General features: G+C 44.0%; 1 protein-coding gene across 5 annotated transcripts in view; it reads left to right on the top strand.

The window, feature by feature from the left end:
- LOC111960718 (CUE domain-containing protein 1) overlaps positions 1-17,186 on the top strand; it is a 60,703-nt gene extending 43,517 nt beyond the window's left edge. For 4 of the 5 annotated variants that reach the window (XM_023982898.2, XM_023982897.2, XM_070438998.1 and 1 more), the window contains 9 exons: positions 773-1,411; positions 2,148-2,275; positions 3,234-3,360; positions 3,503-3,779; positions 4,112-4,225; positions 11,076-11,165; positions 11,327-11,420; positions 11,599-11,721; positions 11,877-17,186. In XM_023982898.2, coding sequence (XP_023838666.1) covers positions 1,100-1,411; positions 2,148-2,275; positions 3,234-3,360; positions 3,503-3,779; positions 4,112-4,225; positions 11,076-11,165; positions 11,327-11,420; positions 11,599-11,721; position 11,877 — 1,266 coding nt within the window. In that variant the 5' untranslated portion in view covers positions 773-1,099 and the 3' untranslated portion in view covers positions 11,878-17,186. The remainder of the gene's footprint in view (positions 1-772; positions 1,412-2,147; positions 2,276-3,233; positions 3,361-3,502; positions 3,780-4,111; positions 4,226-11,075; positions 11,166-11,326; positions 11,421-11,598; positions 11,722-11,876) is intronic. The other variant, XM_070439000.1, reaches the window with a different exon arrangement.
- Positions 17,187-22,211: the final 5,025 nt, after the last annotated feature.

Below are 22,211 nucleotides of genomic sequence, written 5' to 3'. Positions count from 1 at the left end.
ATGTTGTGTGTGTGTGTGTGTGTGTGTGTGTGTGTGTGTGTGTGTGTGTGGTGCTCGTCCTCCCCACTGCTTGGCACATGGATTAATGGCATCTGTTAGCAGCAGCTTGGCCATCCATCCTACTTTCTCTGGACTGGATGTGTGTAGGGCAATATTTGGGTTCCTCCTTCAGGCGTAGTTGGCAGGACGTTAGTCCCTCTATGGCACTTACTTGGCTCTGAGAGAAAGAAACAGGCTTTGTTTTACAAGAAACTGGAAAGAGATGCACTCTGCAACTGTACATCTTGGCCTTGTAGTCTTGTTGGTGAGTTGGAATATAGGCCTATAATGTMATTCAAAATAAGGAATTTCCCTACAGTGCTGGAATGTAAAGTTTCACCTTTTCATTCAAATGCCAACTGTTTAATCTACAGACGTTATTTGTGTTGCCATGGTAACACAGGGGCCTAGCCTGGCAAGGTTGAGCAGAAAGGCGGGGTGGGGACACTGTGGGGACACTGAGACACCATCTCGGACAAGGCCATGTAAAATCTTGTCGAACAATGTCAGTTTTCCCAATTGTATTTCAATGGCTCTGTGGCTGCAGCCTTTTAGCTAGTATTTGAAATGAGCCTAGCTGCTTTCTTGTGAGTGGAGCCTAGGTGATTTATTCTCAGTAGAGCCTAGGTGTTTGCTTCTGTGTGGAGCCTAGGTGCTTGTTAAAGGAAAAATCAAATGTGCGTATTACAGGTATGTTAGCTTTTGCTAACCTCCCTCTTTATCTCCCTCTCAGGCATTGACTGTTTTGGACCAGAGATTCCGGTCCCCGTACCAGACACTTGTGACGGGACGGAGGAGTGGACACCAACTAAGGACCCTCTTCGCTACAGCCAGCCGTGTTGGATGCAGCTGAATAACAAGCTGAGGAGGAGAAAGAGCACTGGACTCTCCTGCTCCATTCTGAGGACTGCCATCCATGTGGTGGTATGAAGAGACTGTGAGTCAGGAGAAACACAATCAGACGGGAGCAGATTGATAGAGGGAGAGAAAGAAAGGTAGAGGTGTGAGTGTCAAGGTGCCCTCCTGACCCCAAGGTGATAGCACCAGTCAAGGCAGCAGGATGACCAGCCTGTTCAGGCGAAGCAACAGTAATGGAGGCTCCGGTGGAGGAGGAGGGGGAGGTGGTGGTGGTTCTACCCCAGGAGAGCTCAACAACAGCCGGCCTAACCGACAGGTGCGGCGCCTGGAGTTCAACCAGGCCATGGAGGACTTTAAGATCATGTTCCCCACCATGGATTACGAGGTCATCGAGTGCGTCCTGCGCTCCAACAACGGGGCGGTGGACGCCACCATTGACCAGCTCCTCCAGATGAGCATCGACGGAGAGGGATCAGATGGCAGCTCTGACTCCGATGATAGCATCCCACCAGAGGTCAGTCAGTGCAGGGTCAAGGCTTCCACATGTTTTGCTAGGCGAACCGAACAAGTGTGCTCGCGTAAGCCCTTCAAATATATTTGCTTAAAGTAGAAAAAAGCGTCAATAGTACTGTTTGTCCATCTTGAGATGCCGTAGTGAAGACCCTTGCCAGCTGGTCAGTGCATGCTCCGAGTACGCTTCCTGGTATTCTGTCTGGCCCCGCGACCTTGCGAATGTTAACCTGTTTAAAGATCTTACTCACACGGGCTTCCCGACTGGCGCAGCGGTCTGAGGCAGTGCTAGAGGCGTCACTGCAGACGCATGGGACTGCCAGCCGTGATCGGGAGTCCCATAGTTAGGGGAAGGTTTGGCCAGACGACGCTGGGCCAATTGTGACCTTTAAACAGGTTAACATTGGCAAGGTCGCGGGGCTAGACAGAATGCCTCTCTCTCTCCCCTCCTGTTCTTGTTGTAGTCTAGGTTTTAGTCAATAATAAATAATACATTGTGTATCAGTACCACACATAAAAAAGAAGGAACTGCAACCCATGTCATCTCACTACAATATAAATAGTAAAGTAGTGCTGTTTTGTGTGCTCCAGTTACCTTACCAGACACTAACCCCCCCAACCAGCTTCTCTCTTAAAACTTAAATGATTTATCTTACTGACATGACTGATTTGAATGGGTAAATGTGTATTAACGTTATTGGGACATACTCTCTCTTGGTCTCCTCCATTCCCTGGGCTAGATTCTGGAGAGGACATTAGAACCTGACAGTTCCGACGAGGAACCTCCCCCCGTCTACTCACCGCCCACTTATGACATGCACATCTACGACAGGAAGTACCCCGAGGCCCCGCCCACTCCTCCACCCAGGTAAATTGTCATACTATCCCAGGAGGCTGGGAAGAGCTATAGGTGAACAGACTCATTGTAATGGCTGGAATGGAAAGAATGGAGTCAAACACGTTGTTTCCATGTGTTTGACATGTTTGGTACCATTCCATTTATTCCATTCCAGCCATTACAATGAGCCCTTCCTCCTATATATGCTCCCACCAGCCTTCTCTTTACTATACTATACAGTTCAACAGATCTACAAAATGACCAGAGAAGAGTTTAACCTATCAGTCGTCTGTCTATGGTAATTCTTTAATTCTGTATAGAATATGTGCATCTGGAACGTGAACACTGATTACTTTATGAACGGGAGGAAGGAGGGATGCATGTTCTAAAAATCCCGACAGGACCTTTTGTTTGCAATTCAATCTCCTAGCCTGTACTCTATAAAGCCCAGAGGAACAGAGGAAGTGGTCCTATGGGGCCCTGGAATTTATATGTTTGGGCCTGTGGATATCACAGCCGACCACATGCTGTTATAGTTAGTCAAGGTACCACCTGGTGGCCATTTTAAGAACTGTGCCATGCTGTCTCAAGGGTGTGTGTATGTATGATTGGTGCTTGTGTATCACTGGACCAGTTAATAACAAAAATCCATGTAATTGAATTTGCTTCAAGCCCCATTGTCCATGATTTATGATTCAAGACCATGTCCACATTTGCTCTGCTTCACACCACCAGCTGAGAGATTCACAGTAATTGACTTTTTGGACTGTACAAAGTGGTGTGTTAAATGTGGTGACTGCTGCTCAAAGGGGATTTTATTGTGAAGACAAACAGACATTAATTATTATTTGTGTTTTCATGCATTGCTTACTTTTCACAGCATCAGTACACAATGTATGATGTGTGCATTTAGTTTACTTCTAGTGTGACATGGCATATGAATCTCTCTCTAGTCTGACCTTAACCTTTTGACCCTTGTCTGACCTAGGTTTGAGGCCCAGCTCCCTCCAGGTCACCGGCAGGTCCGCAGCTACAGGAACTGGAATCCACCGTTGCTTGGCAACCTGCCAGATGATTTCCTGCGGATCCTGCCACAGCAACTAGATAGTATACAGGTACACAGTGGATGTGAAGAAAACCACACACAAAAACTGCATTAGCAGTATGACGTTATCATTAACAGCAGGGCGACATCCTGCTTACAGAAATCAATAGCAACTAAATTCAAACTCTCTTTCTCCATCTCTCCTCCTCTAGGGCTCACAGAGCAGTCTGTCCCAGCCTTCTTCCTCCTCTCTGTCCTCCATCGCCCAGCAGACAACCCAGGGAGGTGTCTCCAAGCCAGGGACTGATGGAGCCCTAGGGGCACCTGGAGGGCCAGGTGGTCCCGGGGGCATGGCAGGGGTCGGCACGGAGCAGGAGCGTAAACTGAAGCAGTACCTGGATGATGAACGCATCGCTCTGTTCCTCCAGAACGAGGAGTTCATGAGGGAGCTGCAGCGCAACCGCGAGTTCCTCGTCGCCCTGGAGAGAGGTGTGTGTCATGCACAGATACGCATACATGGTCACCTGCATGATATACTTTAACACACAGAATACATGTTCAGGACACAGTAGGCTAGTGCAGTAGGCTAGTGCAGTAGTCAAGTTTATGCTTTCTACGGAGCGAGTCAGCTACTGTTGAAAATACTCTCTCTTTCATGCTATGCTAGTTGCAAAGTCCCTTGTGTATCTCATGATGCTTCATCCTACAAAAGTTTAAATTTGGGAAGCATGTCCCACTTTCATAAAGGTTTCTTAATAATAGATTAGATGCTGCTATGTGTCCCCATATTGCGTCATAACATCCAGCTCTCTCTGTTTTAGATCGCTTGAAGTACGAATCAAAGAAATCCATGTCCAATCATTCATCCTCTTACATGGAGAATTCCACAGCAGGTAGATGTCATTCATCCTCTTACATGGAGAATTCCACAGCAGGTAGATGTCATTAATAAGCTTCCATTAATAAGCTTCACCAGTAAAGGTGTGTGTGTGTGTGTGTGTGTGTGTGTGTGTGTGTGTGTGTGTGTGTGTGTGTGGTGTGTGTGGTGTGTGGTGTGTGTGTGTGTGGTGTGTGTGTGTGTGTGTGTGGTGTGTGTGTGTGTGTGTGTGTGTGTGTGTGTGTGTGTGTGTGTGTGTGCGCTTTCTTATTCAAACACCCAATAGGCCTACTCATATCAATGACTTGGGGTTTATTTTGATAACGTCCCTTTATCACGTCCAATATCTAGCCACCTATATTTATCACTCGCTACCACTGGGTATGGTGAATGCTTCTCCAAGTAGTTGTTGACACGATAAATGGCTTTCTCTGGAGTGATTCATTTAGTATTTTATTAGGATCCCCAAATATCCGCTGCCAGGAAACAAAACTCAACAAATAAAATACATCAATAATTGTATTTATTTTTTCAAAAACTGCATTGTTGGTTAAGGGCTTGTAAGTAAGAATTTCACGGTAACCTGCTTATATTGGGCGCATGTGACAAATAACATTTGATTTGATTTTGCTTTGATAATACAATACAAAATATATATTTAAAACAATTTAAGTCTCTTTAAAGTCCCTGTCGTGCTGCAAGTTTTTCTTTTATCAGTTGTATTTTTTTAATCTGTTTTTATTGCTAGCTTGAGTTACCTGGGGTGGCCCAGAGTTCCATGTAATCATGGCTCTATTTAATACTGTGTGTTTCCCAGCCTCTGTTCTGGACCTGGGGACTGTGAAGAGACCTCTGGTTGCATGTCTTGTGTTGTACCGATGCGTGTCCAACTGTTTGAACAGATAGTTTGTTACCTTTAACCCATTAACACCTCGCACAAAGACCAATAGTGATGCAGTCAACTTTGAGCCAGTAGAGATTGACATGCATACCACTGACATTTGCCCTCCGTGTACATTTGCCCTCCGTGTACATTGATTTAGATGAAAACAGAGCAGCGTCTTATCATGGACAGACCGCTTCCCATTTTAGCAGCCATTGAGCATATACAGTGCCTTCGGGAAAGTATTCAGACCTCTTGACTTTTTCCAAATTTTGTTACATTAGACTTATTCTAAAATGGATAAAAAAATATAATAATCCTCAACAATCTACACACAATACCCGATAATGACGAAGCGAAAACAGTTTTTTAGAAATGTTTCCAAATGTATTAGTAATAAAGAACAGATCCCTTATTTATATAAGTATTCAGACCCTTTGCTATGAGACTCGAAATTGAGCTCAGGTGCATCCTGTTTCCGTTGATCATCCTTGATGTTTATACAACTTGATTGGAGTCCACCTGTGGTAAATTCAATTGATTGGACATGACCTGTCTATATAAGGTCCCACAGTTGACAGTGCATGTCAGAGCAAAATCCAAGCCATGAGGTCGAAGGAATTGTCCGTAGAGCTCCAGGACAGGATTGTGTCTTGGCACAGATCTGGGGAAGAGTACCAAACAAGGTCTGCAGCATTGAAGGTCCTGAGTAATCGGGGGAGCCTTGGTCAGGCAGGTGACCAAGAACCCGATGGTCACTCTGACAGAGCTCTAGAGTTCCTATGTGGAGATGGGAGAACCTTCCAGAAGGACAACCATCTCTGCAGCACTCCACCAATCATGCCTTTATGGTAGAGTGGCTAGACAGAAGCCACTCCTCAGTAAAAGGCACATGACAGCCCGCTTGGAGTTTGCCAAAAGGCACCTAGAAGACTCTTTGACCATGAGAAACAAGATTATTTTTCAGCGGCAGGTACTGGGAGACTAGTCAGGATCGAGGGAAAGATGAACGGAGCAAAGTACAGAGAGATCCTTGATGAAACCCTGATCCAGTGCGCTCAGGACCTCAGACTGGGGCGAAGGTTCACCTTCCAACAGGACAATGACCCTAAGCACACAGCCAAGATAATGCAGGAGTGACTTCAGGACAAGTCTTTGAATGTCCTTGAGTGGCCCAGCCAGAGCCTGGACTTCAACCCGATCGAACATCCCTGGTGAGACCTGAAAATAGCTGTGCAGCGACGCTCCCCGTCCAACCTGACAGAGCTTGAGAGGATCTGCAGAGAAGAATGGGAGAAACTCCCCAAATACAGGTGTGCCAGCAATGCTGTAGTCGCTGCCAAAGGTAATTGAACAATTTACCAAGAAAAGGGTCTGAATACTTATGCAAATGCTATATTTTCATTTTTTATTTGTAATAAATTTGCAAAGATTTCTAAAAACCTGTTTTTGCTTTGTCATTATGTGTTATTGTGTGTAGATTGAGGGGGGAATAGAATATGTTATCCATTTCAGAATAACACTTTAACGTAACAAAATGTGGAAACAGTCAAGGGGTCTGAATACTGTCCGAATGCACTGTATATAGGCCTAGCCTATAGAAAGCTGATGGGATCCTTCTCTTTTAAATAGAGGCCATCAAAACTCTGTTTTCTGCATAGCCTATAGAAATGTTGTGTGAACTCGTGGGCTTTCATTAAGTGTTTGATTAGATTTTCTATTACATTTCCATTGATGTCAGAGTGATTAGAGGGACAATAGAGTGCTGAGTACTGGGCACTATGCAAGTTTGGTAGGCTACTAATGACCAGCAGCATCAGAGCTTGGAGAAGCCTAATTACTATGATTAAGCGGTCATGTGGAATTTGACTGCCGCCATGACTCGTGACCGCCGGTGTGGTGGTAATACGGTCACCGTAACAGCCCAAGTCATGCCTAAGTTTGCAAATATTGTCAACAAAAAAGTTGTGAAAGTGGTTGGCAATATCGAAGGGTTTTGTTATGAACAAGCCATCTGCCTCAGTGAAGGATGAGGCTGAGTTTGCTTTTTTAGCCTAGAATTTCATTTAAGGTCCTCCAGAGCTTTTTACTATCGTTCTTTATATAATTTATCTCATTAATTCATTTTTTAAATTGTTTTTTGGGGGCGTAGATCATCTTTAATATTGCAGATGGCATGGTTGTAGCTTCCATCAATGTAATATATATACACTGCTCAAAAAAATAAAGGGAACACTTAAACAACACAATGTAACTCCAAGTCAATCACGCTGTCCTGCTGCTGGCAACAACCCAGCAGCAGGACCGCTACCTCCGCCTTTGTGCAAGGAGGAGCACTGCCAGAGCCCTGCAAAATGACCTCCAGCAGGCCACAAATGTGCATGTGTCAGCATATGGTCTCACAAGGGGTCTGAGGATCTCATATCGGTACCTAATGGCAGTCAGGCTACCTCTGGCGAGCACATGGAGGGCTGTGCGGCCCCACAAAGAAATGCCACCCCACACCATGACTGACCCACCGCCAAACCGGTCATGCTGGAGGATGTTGCAGGCAGCAGAACGTTCTCCACGGCGTCTCCAGACTCTGTCACGTCTGTCACATGTGCTCATGTGCTCAGTGTGAACCTGCTTTCATCTGTGAAGAGCACAGGGCGCCAGTGGCGAATTTGCCAATCTTGGTGTTCTCTGGCAAATGCCAAACGTCCTGCACGGTGTTGGGCTGTAAGCACAACCCCCACCTGTGGACGTCGGGCCCTCATACCACCCTCATGGAGTCTGTTTCTGACCGTTTGAGCAGACACATGCACATTTGTGGCCTGCTGGAGGTCATTTTGCAGGGCTCTGGCAGTGCTCCTCCTTGCACAAAGGCGGAGGTAGCGGTCCTGCTGCTGGGTTGTTGCCCTCCTACGGCCTCCTCCACGTCTCCTGATGTACTGGCCTGTCTCTGGTAGCGCCTCCATGCTCTGGACACTACGCTGACAGACACAGCAAACCTTCTTGCCACAGCTCGCATTGATGTGCCATCCTGGATGAGCTGCACTACCTGAGCCACTTGTGTGGGTTGTAGACTCCGTCTCATGCTACCACTAGAGTGAAAGCACCGCCAGCATTCAAAAGTGACCAAAACATCAGCCAGGAAGCATAGGAACTGAGAAGTGGTCTGTGGTCACCACCTGCAGAARCACTCCTTTWTTGGGGGTGTCTTGCTAATTGCCTATAATTTCCACCTRTTGWCTATTCCATTTGCACAACAGCATATGAAATGTATTGTCAATCAGTGTTGCTTCCTAAGTGGACAGTTTGATTTCACAGAAGTGTGATTGACTTGGAGTTACATTGTGTTGTTTAAGTGTTCCCTTTATTTTTTTGAGCAGTGTATATATATATATATATAAACTTAGCAAAAAAAGAAACGCCCCTTTTTCAGGACCCTGTCTTTCAAAGATAATTCGTAAAAATCCAAATAACTTCACAGATCTTCATTGTAAAGGGTTTAAACACTGTTTCCCATGCTTGTTCAATGAACCGTAAACAATTCATGAACATGCACTTGTGGAATGGTCGTTAAGACACTAACAGCTTACAGACGGTAGGCAATTAAGGTCACAGTTATGATAACTTAGGACACTAAAGAGGCCTTTCTACTGACTCTGAAAAACACCAAAAGAAAAACACCAAAAGAAAGCTCATCTGCGTGAAGATGCCTTAGGCATGCTGCAAGGAGGCATGAGGACTGCAGATGTGGCCAGGGCAATAAGTTGCAATGTCCGTACTGTGCAATTCGTTCCAGTCATTGGCAGCAGAGAACTGGAAGGAAAGGCGGCCAATTAGGAGATGGCTTTGGGGGTGACCAGTGAAATATACCTGCTGGAGCGCATGCTACGGGTGGGTGCTGCTATGGTGACCAGTGAGCTGAGATAAGGCGGGGCTTTACCTAGCAAAGACTTATAGATGACCTGGAGCCAGTTTGTTTGGCGACAAATATGAAGCGAGGGTCAGCCAACGAGAGCATACATGTCGCAGTGGTGGGTAGTATATGGGGCTTTGGTGACAAAACGGATGGCACTGTGATAAACTACTTCCAACTTGCCAATTTGCTGAGTAGAGTGTTGGAGGCTATTTTGTAAATGACATCGCCAAAGTCGAGGATCGGTAGGATAGTCAGCATTACGAGGGCCTGTTTAGCAGCATGAGTGAAGGATGCTTTGTTGCGAAAAAGGAAGCCGATTCTAGATTTAGTTTTGGATTGGAGATGCTTAATGTGAGTCTGTAAGGAGAGTTTACAGTCTAACCAGACACCTAGGTATTTGTAGTTGTCCACATATTCTAAGTCAGAACCTTCCAGAGTAGTGATGCTAGACGGCCGGGCAGGTGCGGGCAGCGATTGGTTGAAGAGCATGCATTTCGTTTTGCTTGCATTTAAGAGCAGTTGGAGGCCATGGAAGGAGTGTTGTATGGCATTGAAGCTCGTCTGGAGGTTTGTTAACACAGTGTCCAAAGAAGGGCCAGAAGTATAGAGAATGGCAGAAGTATAGAGAATGGTGTCGTCTGCCTAGAGGTGGATCAGAGAATCACTAGCAGCAAGAGCGACATCATTGATGTATACAGAGAAAAGAGTCGGCCCGAGAATTGAATCCTGTGTTACCCCCATAGAGACTGCCAGAGGTCCTGACAACAGGCCCTCCGACTTGACACACTGAACTCTGTCTGAGAAGTAGTTGGTGAACCAGGCGAGGCAGTCATTTGAGAAACCAACGCTGTTGAGTCTGCCGATAAGAATGCAGTGTTTGACAGAGTCGAAAGCCTTGGCCAGGTCGATGAAGACGGCTGCACAGTATTGTCTTTTATTAATGGCGGTTATGATGTCGTTTAGGACCTTGAGCGTGGCTGAGGTGCACCCATGACCAGCTCTGAAACCAGATTGCATAGCGGAGAAGGTGCGGTGGGATTCTAAATGGTCTGTGATCTGTTTGTTAACTTGGCTTTCGAAGACTTTAAAAAGGAAGGGTAGGATAGATATAGGTCTGTAACAGTTTGGGTCTAGAGAGTCTCCCCCTTTGAAGAGGGGGATGACCGCYGCAGCTTTCCAATCTTTGGGAATCTCAGACGATACGAAAAAGAGGTTGAATAGGCTAGTAATAGGTGTTGCAATAATTGCGGCGGATCATTTTAGAAAGAGAGGGTCCAGATTGTCTAGCCCAGCTGATTTGTAGGGGTCCAGATTTTGCAGCTCTTTTAGAACATCAGCTATCTGGATTTGGGTGAAGGAGAAGCGGGGGGGCTTGGGCAAGTTGTTGTGGGGGGTGCAGAGCTGTTGACCGGGGTAGGGGTAGCCAGGTGGAAAGCATGGCCAGCCGTAGAAAAATGCTTATTGAAATTCTCGATTATCGTGGATTTATCACATGGTGATGGTGTTTCCTAGCCTCAGAGCAGTGGGCAGCTGGGAGGAGGTGCTCTTATTCTCCATGGACTTTACAGTGTGCCAGAACTTTTTGGAGTTTGTGCTACAGGATGCAATTTTCTGCTTGAAAAAGCTAGCCTTTGCTTTCCTAACTGCTTGTGTATACTGGTTCCTAACTTCCCTGAAAAGTTGCATATCACGGGGGCTATTTGATGCTAATGCAGTACGCCACAGGTTGTTTTTGTGCTGGTCAAGGGCAGTCAGGTATGGTTACTACAGAGTTTGTGTGTCTAAACTTTTGACTGGTACTGTACATACACATAATCATTTATCTTTGTTCTATAGTAATTTTTTAAGAACAAAGTCTTAAAGTGCCCAGAGAAAATTTAACGACGGCTGTAGTCACCAATTAAGACTTTACAAAAATGGTTGAAGTAGATTGTTTGTTCACTACTCAGGTTCATTATTATACTGTATGTGAATGTGTGTTACTGCGTTCGTGTTTTCGTGTGTGATCTTCTGTGTGTGTGTGTGATTTTGTGTGTGTGTGTGTGTGTGTGTGTCTGTGTGTGTGTGCATAATATGCATATGTTTGTCTTTTACAACTAATTTCTTTGTTTCCAGGAGAGCACTGTGAGTCAGGGTCGATGGAGGCTTGTACTGCTGTGTCAGATGACGCCATGTTTAGAGACAAACTCAAACACATGGGCAAATGTAAGGCAACCTCTACACATTATTACCATCCCGTGTCTCTCTGGCAATGGCTTGTTAACTAACTCAATCAAGAGAACAGCATACTTAGGCAAACCCTTTTTACAATCCTTTGTTCTGGTAATTTATTTTGTGATGATACTGTTGTTGTCTCTCCCACCTAGCAACAAGAAAGAAGCTGTTTGAAATCGCCAGATCATTCTCTGACAAGACAAAGAGAAGAAAGTTAAAAAGAAGAACGCTCCTGAAGCACCAGTCGTATCCTTCATTGCCAGTCAATACTAATTTCCAATCAGAAACATTGGATGGGTTCTGTTTTTGCAGTGATGGCTTTTTATAGAACTCAATGTTCAAGTACCACATACTGTATAATACAGATGCATATGTATCAATATCCAGGCCTTTAGGTGTTTCCCTTGACCATATCCCCTCTAAGACTGGGCACAGCCAACTCCACAGCCAACCTCCTGGAAGATGTGGAGGGAAGCCCAGAAGAGGGTCAGCCCAGAAGATCAGACACTCAGGAAGACGATGTGCCACACAAGGAGCCTTTGTCATGGTGAAAACCTGTCTCCTTCCCTGTTGGAAATTGTATCACTTTACTCTGTGTAACTACTATAACCGCTTTAATCAAACATTATTGTTGACTTACATCCTTTGTTTATAGATAGGCCTTTTGGCTGTAATCTGACAAACATGTCACCTCCATTTCAGATTCTCCAAGGCTGCACCACATCAGGGTTTCCATGGTGACAGCAGAATGACCCATGGCTGGTGGCCGCGCAATACTTTGGCTCCTCCCTCCTCTAACACAGACCAGCCAATCCCAGGCCCAGAAGTGACCTGGGACCACCCCCCTCGCTCAGGAGGAGAGGAAGCAGACTGCTACCACCTATCCTTAACTCTGACTGTTCATAACCGCATTGGATTACCATTATAATCTCTGTATTATAACTCTTCATTAATATATGACTTCATATGTAAAGGGCAGATGCATTAGTCTTTTGACAGTTCTTTTTTGTCGTTGTATCAGCTCCCTTTAATCCCCATTGCAGAATGCTTGTCAGCCTTGCTGGTGATGATCTTAACATATGGACTCATCTAGTGTTACCAGTCTAATATCTTTGATATGGCTGGGGTAGGTCACTCTAGAGCCAAAGTGTGCACAAGCACCTCTGAAATGTCCCATAATAAACCATGTTCACTCCCAGTACCCATGTGTTGCTATGCCCATTTGGTCACAGTTTTAAACAGACAGTAACCAGTGATGATGTGGCAAGTTTTTAAACAACACCTCAACTAGAATCACAGCTCAATCCAAGTTCAATCCCATGTTTCCTGAAAGTTCAGGACACAGAAACAACTTGTAAACAGAGACTCTAATATTACAGTTGACTCCCCCTTGTAAATCTGGATTTGCCTCGGAGCAATTTGACAGGAGATGATATCATCAGAGACCTGTGTGTGTCAGTCAAGGGGTTGTTAAGTTGCCCTGCTCAAATGTCAACAAACCCTTCTGTTGCACCCTCCTATATCAAAGAGGCATTCAAACCTGCCAAAAAAGTCACTTGTTCCAAGCGGGTCATATTTCATCCCATATTGTTATGTCAATGTGTAACTAAATGCCAAGTGTAACCTTTAATCCCATTTCAGGAACTCTGACAAACTTCTTAAGATTTCATGCGAACTGAAATATCCCTCAAGCTAACTGACTGCCATATCTCACTATTCTCATGTCTTTTTCAATACAGCATTTATATACTAACCCTATCTCGTTGAGAGTAAGGAGGGGTGCATATTGCTGAATTCGTGTTATTAATGAGTACACAATAATATAACTAGTAGAAATATTTGATAAACAAATATGCCAGTGATCTGTGCACATTMTTGATAAACATGTGTTTTGTTATGTGGTGTAATGGGAAGTGTTGGGTATGGAGAGAGCAAAGCAGAACGTGATATGGATGATGCCTCTGTGAGGTGAGGACTGGCATTGATCTTGATTAGATGCTGTTGGGTATATCGGTAGAAAAGAGGAGAAGGCTGATGATGACCCAGCGCTGTGATATGAGTTTCAACAGACAGTCGAGCTAGATTTAAAGTCAACCCTTTGAGCCACTATCTGATTCGCAAGGTTTCACATTGATCCGTCACTTTCCCAACTATTGGAAATGATTACTGTCTTATTCTGAAGCCTTCTCGCCGAAGGGTGCTCTTTGCTCACGATCGTTAAAAAGGAAGGGACAGACTGGTGTAGGAAACTCTCTCCACCATGCTTCTAAAAATTCTGTTTTAAAATTGATGCATAAAAGTGAGCAAGCCAAGTGCACACTTTAGGGAGAAGGGTGGGGAATTGGAACACCAATTCATTCACTCTACCTTCTTAAATGGATTTACATGTAAATGTTTGATTTGCTACCTCTCAATCTAGATGGCTCCATGATTGAAACGTATGTTTTTACTATTGAAATTTAAGATGATTCAAATCAAATCACCCATTTACAGTTTTTCCTTGATTTAGGAATGAGACATGTTTTAACCCCTTCTCTGTCAGGATGTTGACAGAAGACTTCATTGGTGATAGGTCATGTGTTGTATATAAGGAGAAAGGTATGTTTGTTGAATATACGGAGAAAGTTTTGTATGTACAAGTATTGATTGTGTGAAGGGAGGCTGAAATCGACCCTTTCAGTGTTCTTTTTGAAGTCTTGATGTTATGGATTGGGTTTGGAATTATGCCCCTTTGACAATTTCTGTCTGTTGTCATTTTCTTGTTTGTTACTTTTGCTCTCAGCATTTTTCTCATATAGGTCTTCACAAACTCTCTAAACATGTTTGCCAATAAAATGTGTTTTTGCCCTTGCCATAATGAAAAAGATTTGCCATAATGTCACCCACTCCTTTATAATGTTATTGAGCGGCAGATAGGGGGCGCCATTATCCAGCTTACTCAAACTGCCATCAGACTATCCAGACTTCATTGTTACTGTCATGCTATTCACATCAGTGGAGGATGCTGAGGGGAGGACGGCTCATAATAATGGCTGGAATGGAGCGATTGGAATGGCATCAAACACATAGAAACCATGTGTTGGATACCATTAAACTGGTTGCGCTCCAGCCATTACCACAAGCCCGTCCTCCCCAATTAAGGTGCCACCAACCTCCTGTGATTCACATTCATATCCATATAGGTATATGAAATGGGTTTTTGTAATATATACTACCGTTCAAAAGTTTGGAGTGACTTAGAAATGTCCTTGTTTTTGAAAGAATAGCACATTTTTTGTCCATTTTAAAATAACATCAAATTGATCAGAAATACAGTGTAGACATTGTTAATGTTGTAAATGACTGTTGTAGCTGGAAACGGCAGATTTTTATGGAAAACTCTACATAGGTGTACAGAGGCCCATTATCAGCAACTGTCACTCCTGTGTTCCAATGGCACATTGTGTTAGCTAATTCAAGTTTATCATTTTCAAAGGCTAATTGATCATTAGAAAACCCTTTTTCCAATTATGTTAGCACAGCTGAAAACTGTTGTTCTGATTAAAGAAGCAATAAAACTGGCCTTCTTTAGACTAGTTGAGTATCTGGAGCGTCAGTATTTGTGGGTTCGATTACAGGCTCAAAATTCCCAGAAACAAAATAATTTTCTTCTGAAACTTGTCAGTCTATTCTTGTTCTGAGAAATGAAGGCTATTCCATGCGAGAAATTGCCAAGTATCTGAATATCTCGTACAACGCTGTGTACTACTCCCTTCACAGAAGAGTGCAAACTGGCCCTAACCAGATTAGAATGAGTGGGAGGCCCTGGTGCACAACTGAGCAAGAGGACAAGTACATTAGTGTCTAGTTTGAGGAACAGATGCCTTATTTTCAGTCCTCAACTGGCAGCTTCATTAAATAGTACCCGCAAAACACCAGTCTCAATGTCAACAGTGAAGAGGCGACTCTGGGATGCTGGCCTTTTAGGCAGAGTTCCTCTGTCCAGTGTCTGTGTTCTTTTGCCCATCTTAATCTTTTATTTTTATTGGCCAGTCTGAGATATGGCTTTTTCTTTGCAACTCTGCCTAGAAGGCCAGCCAGTTGAGGACTTGTGAGGCGTCTGTTTCTCAAACTAGACACTATAATGTGCTTGTCCTCTTGCTCAGTTGTGCACCGGGGCCTCCCACTCTTTCTATTCTGGTTAGAGCCAGTTTGCACTGTTCTGTGAAGGGAGTTGTACACAGCGTTGTACAAGATTTTCAGTTTCTTAGCAATTTCTCACATGGAATAGCCTTCATTTCTCAGAACAAGAATAGACCTACATGTTTCAGAAGAAAGTGCTTTGTTTCTGGCCATTTTGAGCCTGTAATCGAACCCACAAATGCTGATGGTCCAGATACTCAACTAGTCTAAAGAAGGCCAGTTTTATTGCTTCTTTAATCAGAACAACAGTTTTCAGCTGTACTAAAAAAATAGCTTTTCTTTCAAAAGCAAGGACATTTATAAGTGACACCAAACTTTTGAACGGTAGTGAGAGATATAGCTCTTACTGTACCTGAKTGTTTCAAATGTCACCCCATGATACTGGAGTGCTTTCATTTATTTCTGTATTAGAAATTCTAACTCATATCTGCAGTAGCTGAGAGAGCATCACTGATAAGATGCAGGTTACGTTTGTTTACAAATGCCTGTGACAGTTCACCCACTGACCAGTCAGCAGGTTTATGTCTGTCTATTACAGCATTACATGATATCAGTAAGTCACCAAGTGCTTGCACTCCATTAGTCTATTGCTTAGTTTTGTTCTTTTCGGAAAAGAGAGAAGTGAAAATGTTTTTTGTATCTTCAGTTCCAGGCTTTTGACTGACATCTGAACATGAGTGCAGTTTTGTTATTGCACTGTCGAGGGCAACACTCGTCTGCATGGTTTTGTGACGTGATTTCAAAATGGCTTGATGTTTGATGACTGCTCATAGAAACTTGTAGATACGTTATCCTCTCAGGGAAGCTCCCCTCTTCTTTTTACTGTTCTTCCATTTCCAATTTGTGTGACTTGGTAAAAGCACAGTTAAGAATATGAAAAGGTATATTTAGGCTGGTAGTTTATTTCTTTAGAAGCTTCAAATATCATGTTGGTGGCCAGACATGATTTCAAATGCATACTGGACCGGTCTGTGCGATAGACCAAAAAGCTGCATATGGGCCTAGTTGTTGTACGGAAAAGAGCATACTCAAAATAATTTCAAACTTTAACGTTTTAACCTTTTCTGACCAATAGACATGCAGCACCACAAATGCTTGGTTAATTATTTTTTTGTTGAGATGTTTCTAAGTACAGATTATTTTATTGTACTGTATGTGTGCCAGAAAGGGTGATATGCTTCATTATGAATGTACATGAATAGAGATGAGGCCAGTAATAGCAGACAACATGCTTGTTTACAATGCACTCATGAGCCTGCAATCTTCTATGGCTCATAACCCTATCATAAGAATGTATGCCATATTTACTTTGAAGAACTACCACCACAGGCCTGATGGTTTTTAGTTTCGTATGGAACTCGGTGCGATCTGTGTGGCCTGTCCATAAACAACCCCTATAAGCCTCTAACCTCCAGGCATTTTTGTAGATCTGTTTCTGGACAGGACTGTAGCTAATCCCAACAGTCAATGTAGGTCAAACATACGAAAAGCGTTGCTCATTATCAAAACTGATGTACATTTCAAGAACTTCAGAATTTGTATGATTCAACATGTTTGTTTGTTTGTTTGTCATATTTTGGAAGGCCAAGGTCAGAAGCCAGTTTCTACCCACAACATATGTTTAAGGTTCTTTACGTGAAGGTTCTTTACGTGATTGTTGTACTCAAGATTGATTTCTGGATCAGATTTTTCTTACACTTTAAGAAAGTTTCTTATAGCTATTGAAATAATCAAATTGTGTTGTACCCTGTCTGATGTGATTGTGTGACATTTGTAAAGATTTATTAACCGATTCTGCTCATTAAAGTTGTTTATCGATCCATTAGACAAGATTGTCACAACTGACCAGTGAAAATGACTTATCGCTCAACATCAGGTTCCTGATAAGGCCATCTCTTTGAAGAGAGAGAAAGACATAGGACTTTCGTGAGCGAGATTTGAAGTGAAATGTTTCTAGCTAAGACCAAACATTTTGGGAATGGATACTCAATCAAATTTTATTTGTCACATGCGCAGAATACAATCGGTGTAGACCTTACCGAGAAATACTTACAAGCCCTTAACCAACACTGCAGTTTTAATAAAATTAGAGTTAAAAAAATATTTACAAAGTAAACTGAAGTTTAAAAAAATACTCCATAATGACAAAGAAAAACTTTTTTTTTTTTTGCAAATGTATATAATAAAAAAAAAAATCTCACATTTACATAAGTATTCAGACCCTTTACTCAGTACTTTGTTGAAGCACCTTTGGCAGCGATTACAGCCTTGAGTCTTCTTGGGTATGACGCTCCTCTTAAACTCTGTCAGATTGGATGTGGAGCGTTGCTGCACAGCTGTTTTCAGGTCTCCAGAGATGTTTGATTGGTTTCAAGTTCGGGCTCTGGCTGGGCCACTCAAGGACTTTCAGAGACTTGTCCCGAAGCCACTCCTTTTATTTTTTATTTAACTAGGCAAGTCAGTTAAGAACAAGTTCTTATTTTGTAGGTAGGGATAAAGTGACTATGCATAGATAATAAATAATGCAAATACTCCAGGTTGCCATTTGATCAATTGTTCTGCATTCTAACGGCTTGGGGGTAGAAGCTGTTAAGGAGCCTTTTGGACCTAGACTCCGGTACTGCTTGCTGTGTGGTAGCAGAGACAACAGTCTATGACTTGGGTGGCTGGAGTCTGACAATTTTTTGGGCCTTTCTCTGACACCGCCTAGTATGGAAGTCCTGGATGGCAGGAAGCTTGGCCCCAGTGACGTACTGGGCCATACGCACTACCCTCTGTAGCGCCTTACAGTCGAATGCCGAGTAGTTGCCATACCATGCGGTGATACAACCGGTCAGGATGCTCTCAATGGTGCAGTTGTATAACCCATGCCAAATCTTTTCAGTCTCCTGAGGGGGAATAGAGTTGTCGTGCCCTCTTCACGACTGTCTTGGTGTGTTTGGACCATGATTGTTTGTTGGTGATGTGGACACCAAGGAGCGTGAAGCTCTCAAACCGCTCCACTACAGCCCCATCGATGTAAAAAGGAGGGTGTTCAGCCCTCCTTTTCCTGTAGTCCACGATCATACTATAGTGCACCGTTTGCACACTCCTTGTTATATTCAGAAAGGAATTTTAGATTCAGTATAAACAATCGTTGGTATAGTGACATTCTTGTTTTATGAATGGTAAAGGTCACATGTGACCATTGACACAAATGTGTGTCATGTCATGATGTGTCCCATTCCAAGCTCTACGGAGGGTGCTCTAGCAAACAAACAGCAGAGACCTGAGAACACCATCCAACCTGGAACTAAGGGAGTAGTGTTTGGTCTGATGCTATTTTGAAAGCCAAGAAGAAAATGTTTATTTAAATTTTTTAATAATAAAGTACATCACAATTATATATTTTACTTTATGGGGACTGAATGTTTCAAGATGGCGTAGCATCTCATTCCAAGATGTCGTAGCAGTCGGACGTGTATTTGTCTTTGTCTTATCCCGTGTAAATAGTTTTTTTTGGTATATATTTTAATCTCACTTTCTATCTACGAACTAAATATACTTTCCTGCAACCCGCCTCACCCAATGTGGTACGGATCTGCTATTTTTATTCCTTATAACTGGAACTTCCATCAGGAGCTAGCCAGCTAATTAGCTACTAGCTATCAGTCTTTGTTAGCCACTACTAGCGGTCTTCATCTTTAGCTCGGACACCAGCCAGCTTTAGATCGGACAATACCTGCCAGTCTTCACAGCGCAATATCAACCCAGAGCATATCGGACTGCTTCTCTCTACCACACCACCGGATTCCTCCTGCAAGCTCTGGACCATTACACCGGATCATCGCAGCTAGCTAGCTAGAATAGAGTGGCTACTGTTAGCTAATGCCTCTGTCCCGAAGCAAGCACCAGTTAGCCTTGAGCTAGCCTTGAGATAGCTGGTATATGGGCCTAACTTCTTGTGCTACAATAGCTCTTTTGCCAATTGGCCTGGACCCTTTATTGTCGACACGGAGCCCCGCCAATCCATCGCGACTGGTCTGCCGACGTAAACGTCCGATGTGGTTTCATCAGGCTTTTTGTTGCGATGTCGCTTAAGACCCATCCGTAAGCCCCGGCCCTCTAGCTTTCTGAACGCCGTTGTCTCCCGCTCGCCTAGCGTAGTAGGGACTACTGAACGGCTCCCTGACTTAGCTATTGCTGCTCATTGGAACCTACGATCACTCGACTACACAGCTGATGCCTGCTGGACTATTCACTAACGCGGTACCTCTTTTTGTTTATCTGTCGGCCCCAGCCTCGAACTCAGGTCCTGTGCGTACCTAACTGACCCTCTCTGCCCATTCATCGCCATTTACCCGTTGTTGTCTAAGCTCTCCCGATCAACACCCGTGATTGCTTTATGCCTCTCTCTAATGTCAATATGTCTTGTCTACTGCTGTCTCGGTTAGTACTTATTGTTTTATTATTTATTCACTGTAGAGCCATCAGTCCCGCTCAACATGCCTTAGATAGCTCTTTTGTCCCACCCCCCACACATGCGGAGACCTCACCTGGCTTAAATGGTTCCTCCAGAGATGCAATCTCTCTCATCGTCACTCAACGCCTAAGTTTACCTCCACTGTACACACATTCTACCATACCCTTGTCTGTACATTATGCCCTGAATCTATTCTACCATGCCCAGAAATCTGCTCCTTTTATTCTCTGTTCCCAGTGCACTAGACAACCAGTTCTTATAGCCTTTAGCCGTACCCTTATCCTACTCCTTCTCTGTTCCCCTGGTGATGTAGAGGTTAACCCAGGCCCTGTAGCCCCCAGTACCACACCTATTCCCCAGGCGCTCTCATTTGTTGACTTCTGTAACTGTAAAAGCCTTGGTTTAATGCATGTTAACATCAGAAACCTCCTCCCTAAGTTTGTTTGTTTTATTCACTGCTTTAGCACACTCTGCCAACCCTGATGTCCTAGCCGTGTCTGAATACTGGCTTAGGAAGGCCACGGAAAATTCAGAAATGTCCATCCCCAACTACAACATTTTGCGTCAAGATAGAACTGCCAAAGGGGGCGGAGTTGCAATCTACTGCAGAGATGGCCTGCAGAGTTCTGTCATACTATCCAGGTCTGTGCCCAAACAGTTCGAGCTTCTACTTTTAAAAACCCACCTTTCCAGAGATAAGTCTCTCACTGTTGCCGCTTGTTATAGACCCTCCTCAGCCCCCAGCTGTGCCCTGGACTCCATATGTGAATTGATTGCCCCCCATCTATCTTCAGAGTTCGTACTGTTAGGTGACCTAAACTGGGATATGCTTAACACCCCGGCCTCCCTACAATCTAAGCTAGATGCCCTCAATACCACACAAATCATCAAGGAACCTACCAGGTACAACCGTAATTACGTAAACACGGGCACCCTCATAGATATCATCCTGACCAACTTGCCCTCTAAATTCACCTCTGCTGTCTTCAACCAGGATCTCAGCGATCATTGCCTGCATCCGTAATTGGTCCGCGGTCAATCGACCACACCTCATCACTGTCAAACCCTCCCTAAAACACTTCAGTGAGCAGGCCTTTCTAATCGACCTGGCTCGGGTATCCTGGAAGGATATTGACCTCATCCCGTTAGTAGAGGATGCCTGGTTGTTCTTTAAAAGTGCTTTCCTCACCATCTTCAATAGGAATGCCCCATTCAAAAAGGTAGAACTAAGAACCAATATAGCCCTTGGTTCACTCCAGACTTGACTGCCCTTGACCAGAACAAAAACATCCCCCCCCGCTTCTCCTTCACCCAAATCCAGATAGCTGATGTTCTGAAAGAGCTGCAAAATCTGGACCCCTACAAATCAGCTGGGCTAGACAATCTGACCCTCTCTTTCTAAAATGATCCGCCGCAATTGTTGCAAACCCTATTACTAGCCTGTTCAACCTCTCTTTCAAATCGTCTGAGATCCCTAAAGATTGGAAAGTTTCCCGCGGTCATCCCCCTCTTCAAGGTGTTTACTGACAAGAAGCACATGGCTGAGCTCTTTAATCACCACTTCATTAAGTCAGGATTCCTATTTGACTCAGCCATGCCTCCTTGCCCGTCCAACATTTCCTCATCTCCCACCCCTTCTAATGCGACTATCCCCGATGCTTCTCCCTCTTTCTCTGCCCCACTACAAAGTTTCTCCCTGCAGGCAGTCACTGAGTCCGAGGTGCTAAAGGAGCTCCTTAAACTTGACCCCAAAAAAACTTCTGGGTCCGATGGTTTAGACCATTTCTTCTTTAAGGTTGCTGCCCCTATCATCACCAAGCCTATCTCCAACCTTTTTAACCTGTCTCTCCTTTCTGGGGAGGTTCCCATTGCTTGGAAGGCAGCCACGGATCGTCCTTTATTTAAAGGGGGCGATCAAGCTGATCCTAACTGTTATGAACCTATTTCTATTTTGCCCTGTTTATCAAAAAGTGTTGGAAAAACGTGTCAATAATCTATTGAATGGCTTTCTTGATGTCTAGTATTCTCTCTGGTATGCAATCTGGTTTCCGCTCAGGTTATGGAAGTGTCACTGCAACCTTAAAGGTCCTGAATGATGTCACCATTTCCCTTGATTCTAAGCAATGTTGTGCTGCTATTTTTTTGACTTGCCCAAAGCTTTTGATACGATAGACCATTCCATTCTTGTGGGCCGGCTAAGGAACATTGGTGTCTCTGAGGGGTCTTTGGCCTGGTTTGCTAACTACCTCTCAAAGAGTGCAGTGTATAAAGTCAATAAATCTGCTGTCTCAGCCACTGCCTGTCACCAAGGGAGTACCCCAAGGCTCAATCCTAGGCCCACGCTCTTCTCAATTTACATCAACAACATAGCTCAGGCAGTAGGAAGCTCTCTC

This window comes from Salvelinus sp. IW2-2015, linkage group LG4p (assembly GCF_002910315.2).
Source record: "Salvelinus sp. IW2-2015 linkage group LG4p, ASM291031v2, whole genome shotgun sequence".
Classification (NCBI taxonomy): domain Eukaryota; kingdom Metazoa; phylum Chordata; class Actinopteri; order Salmoniformes; family Salmonidae; genus Salvelinus; species Salvelinus sp. IW2-2015.
Note: the sequence above shows the minus strand (reverse complement) of the source record. Positions and strands in the feature narration are given on the sequence as shown.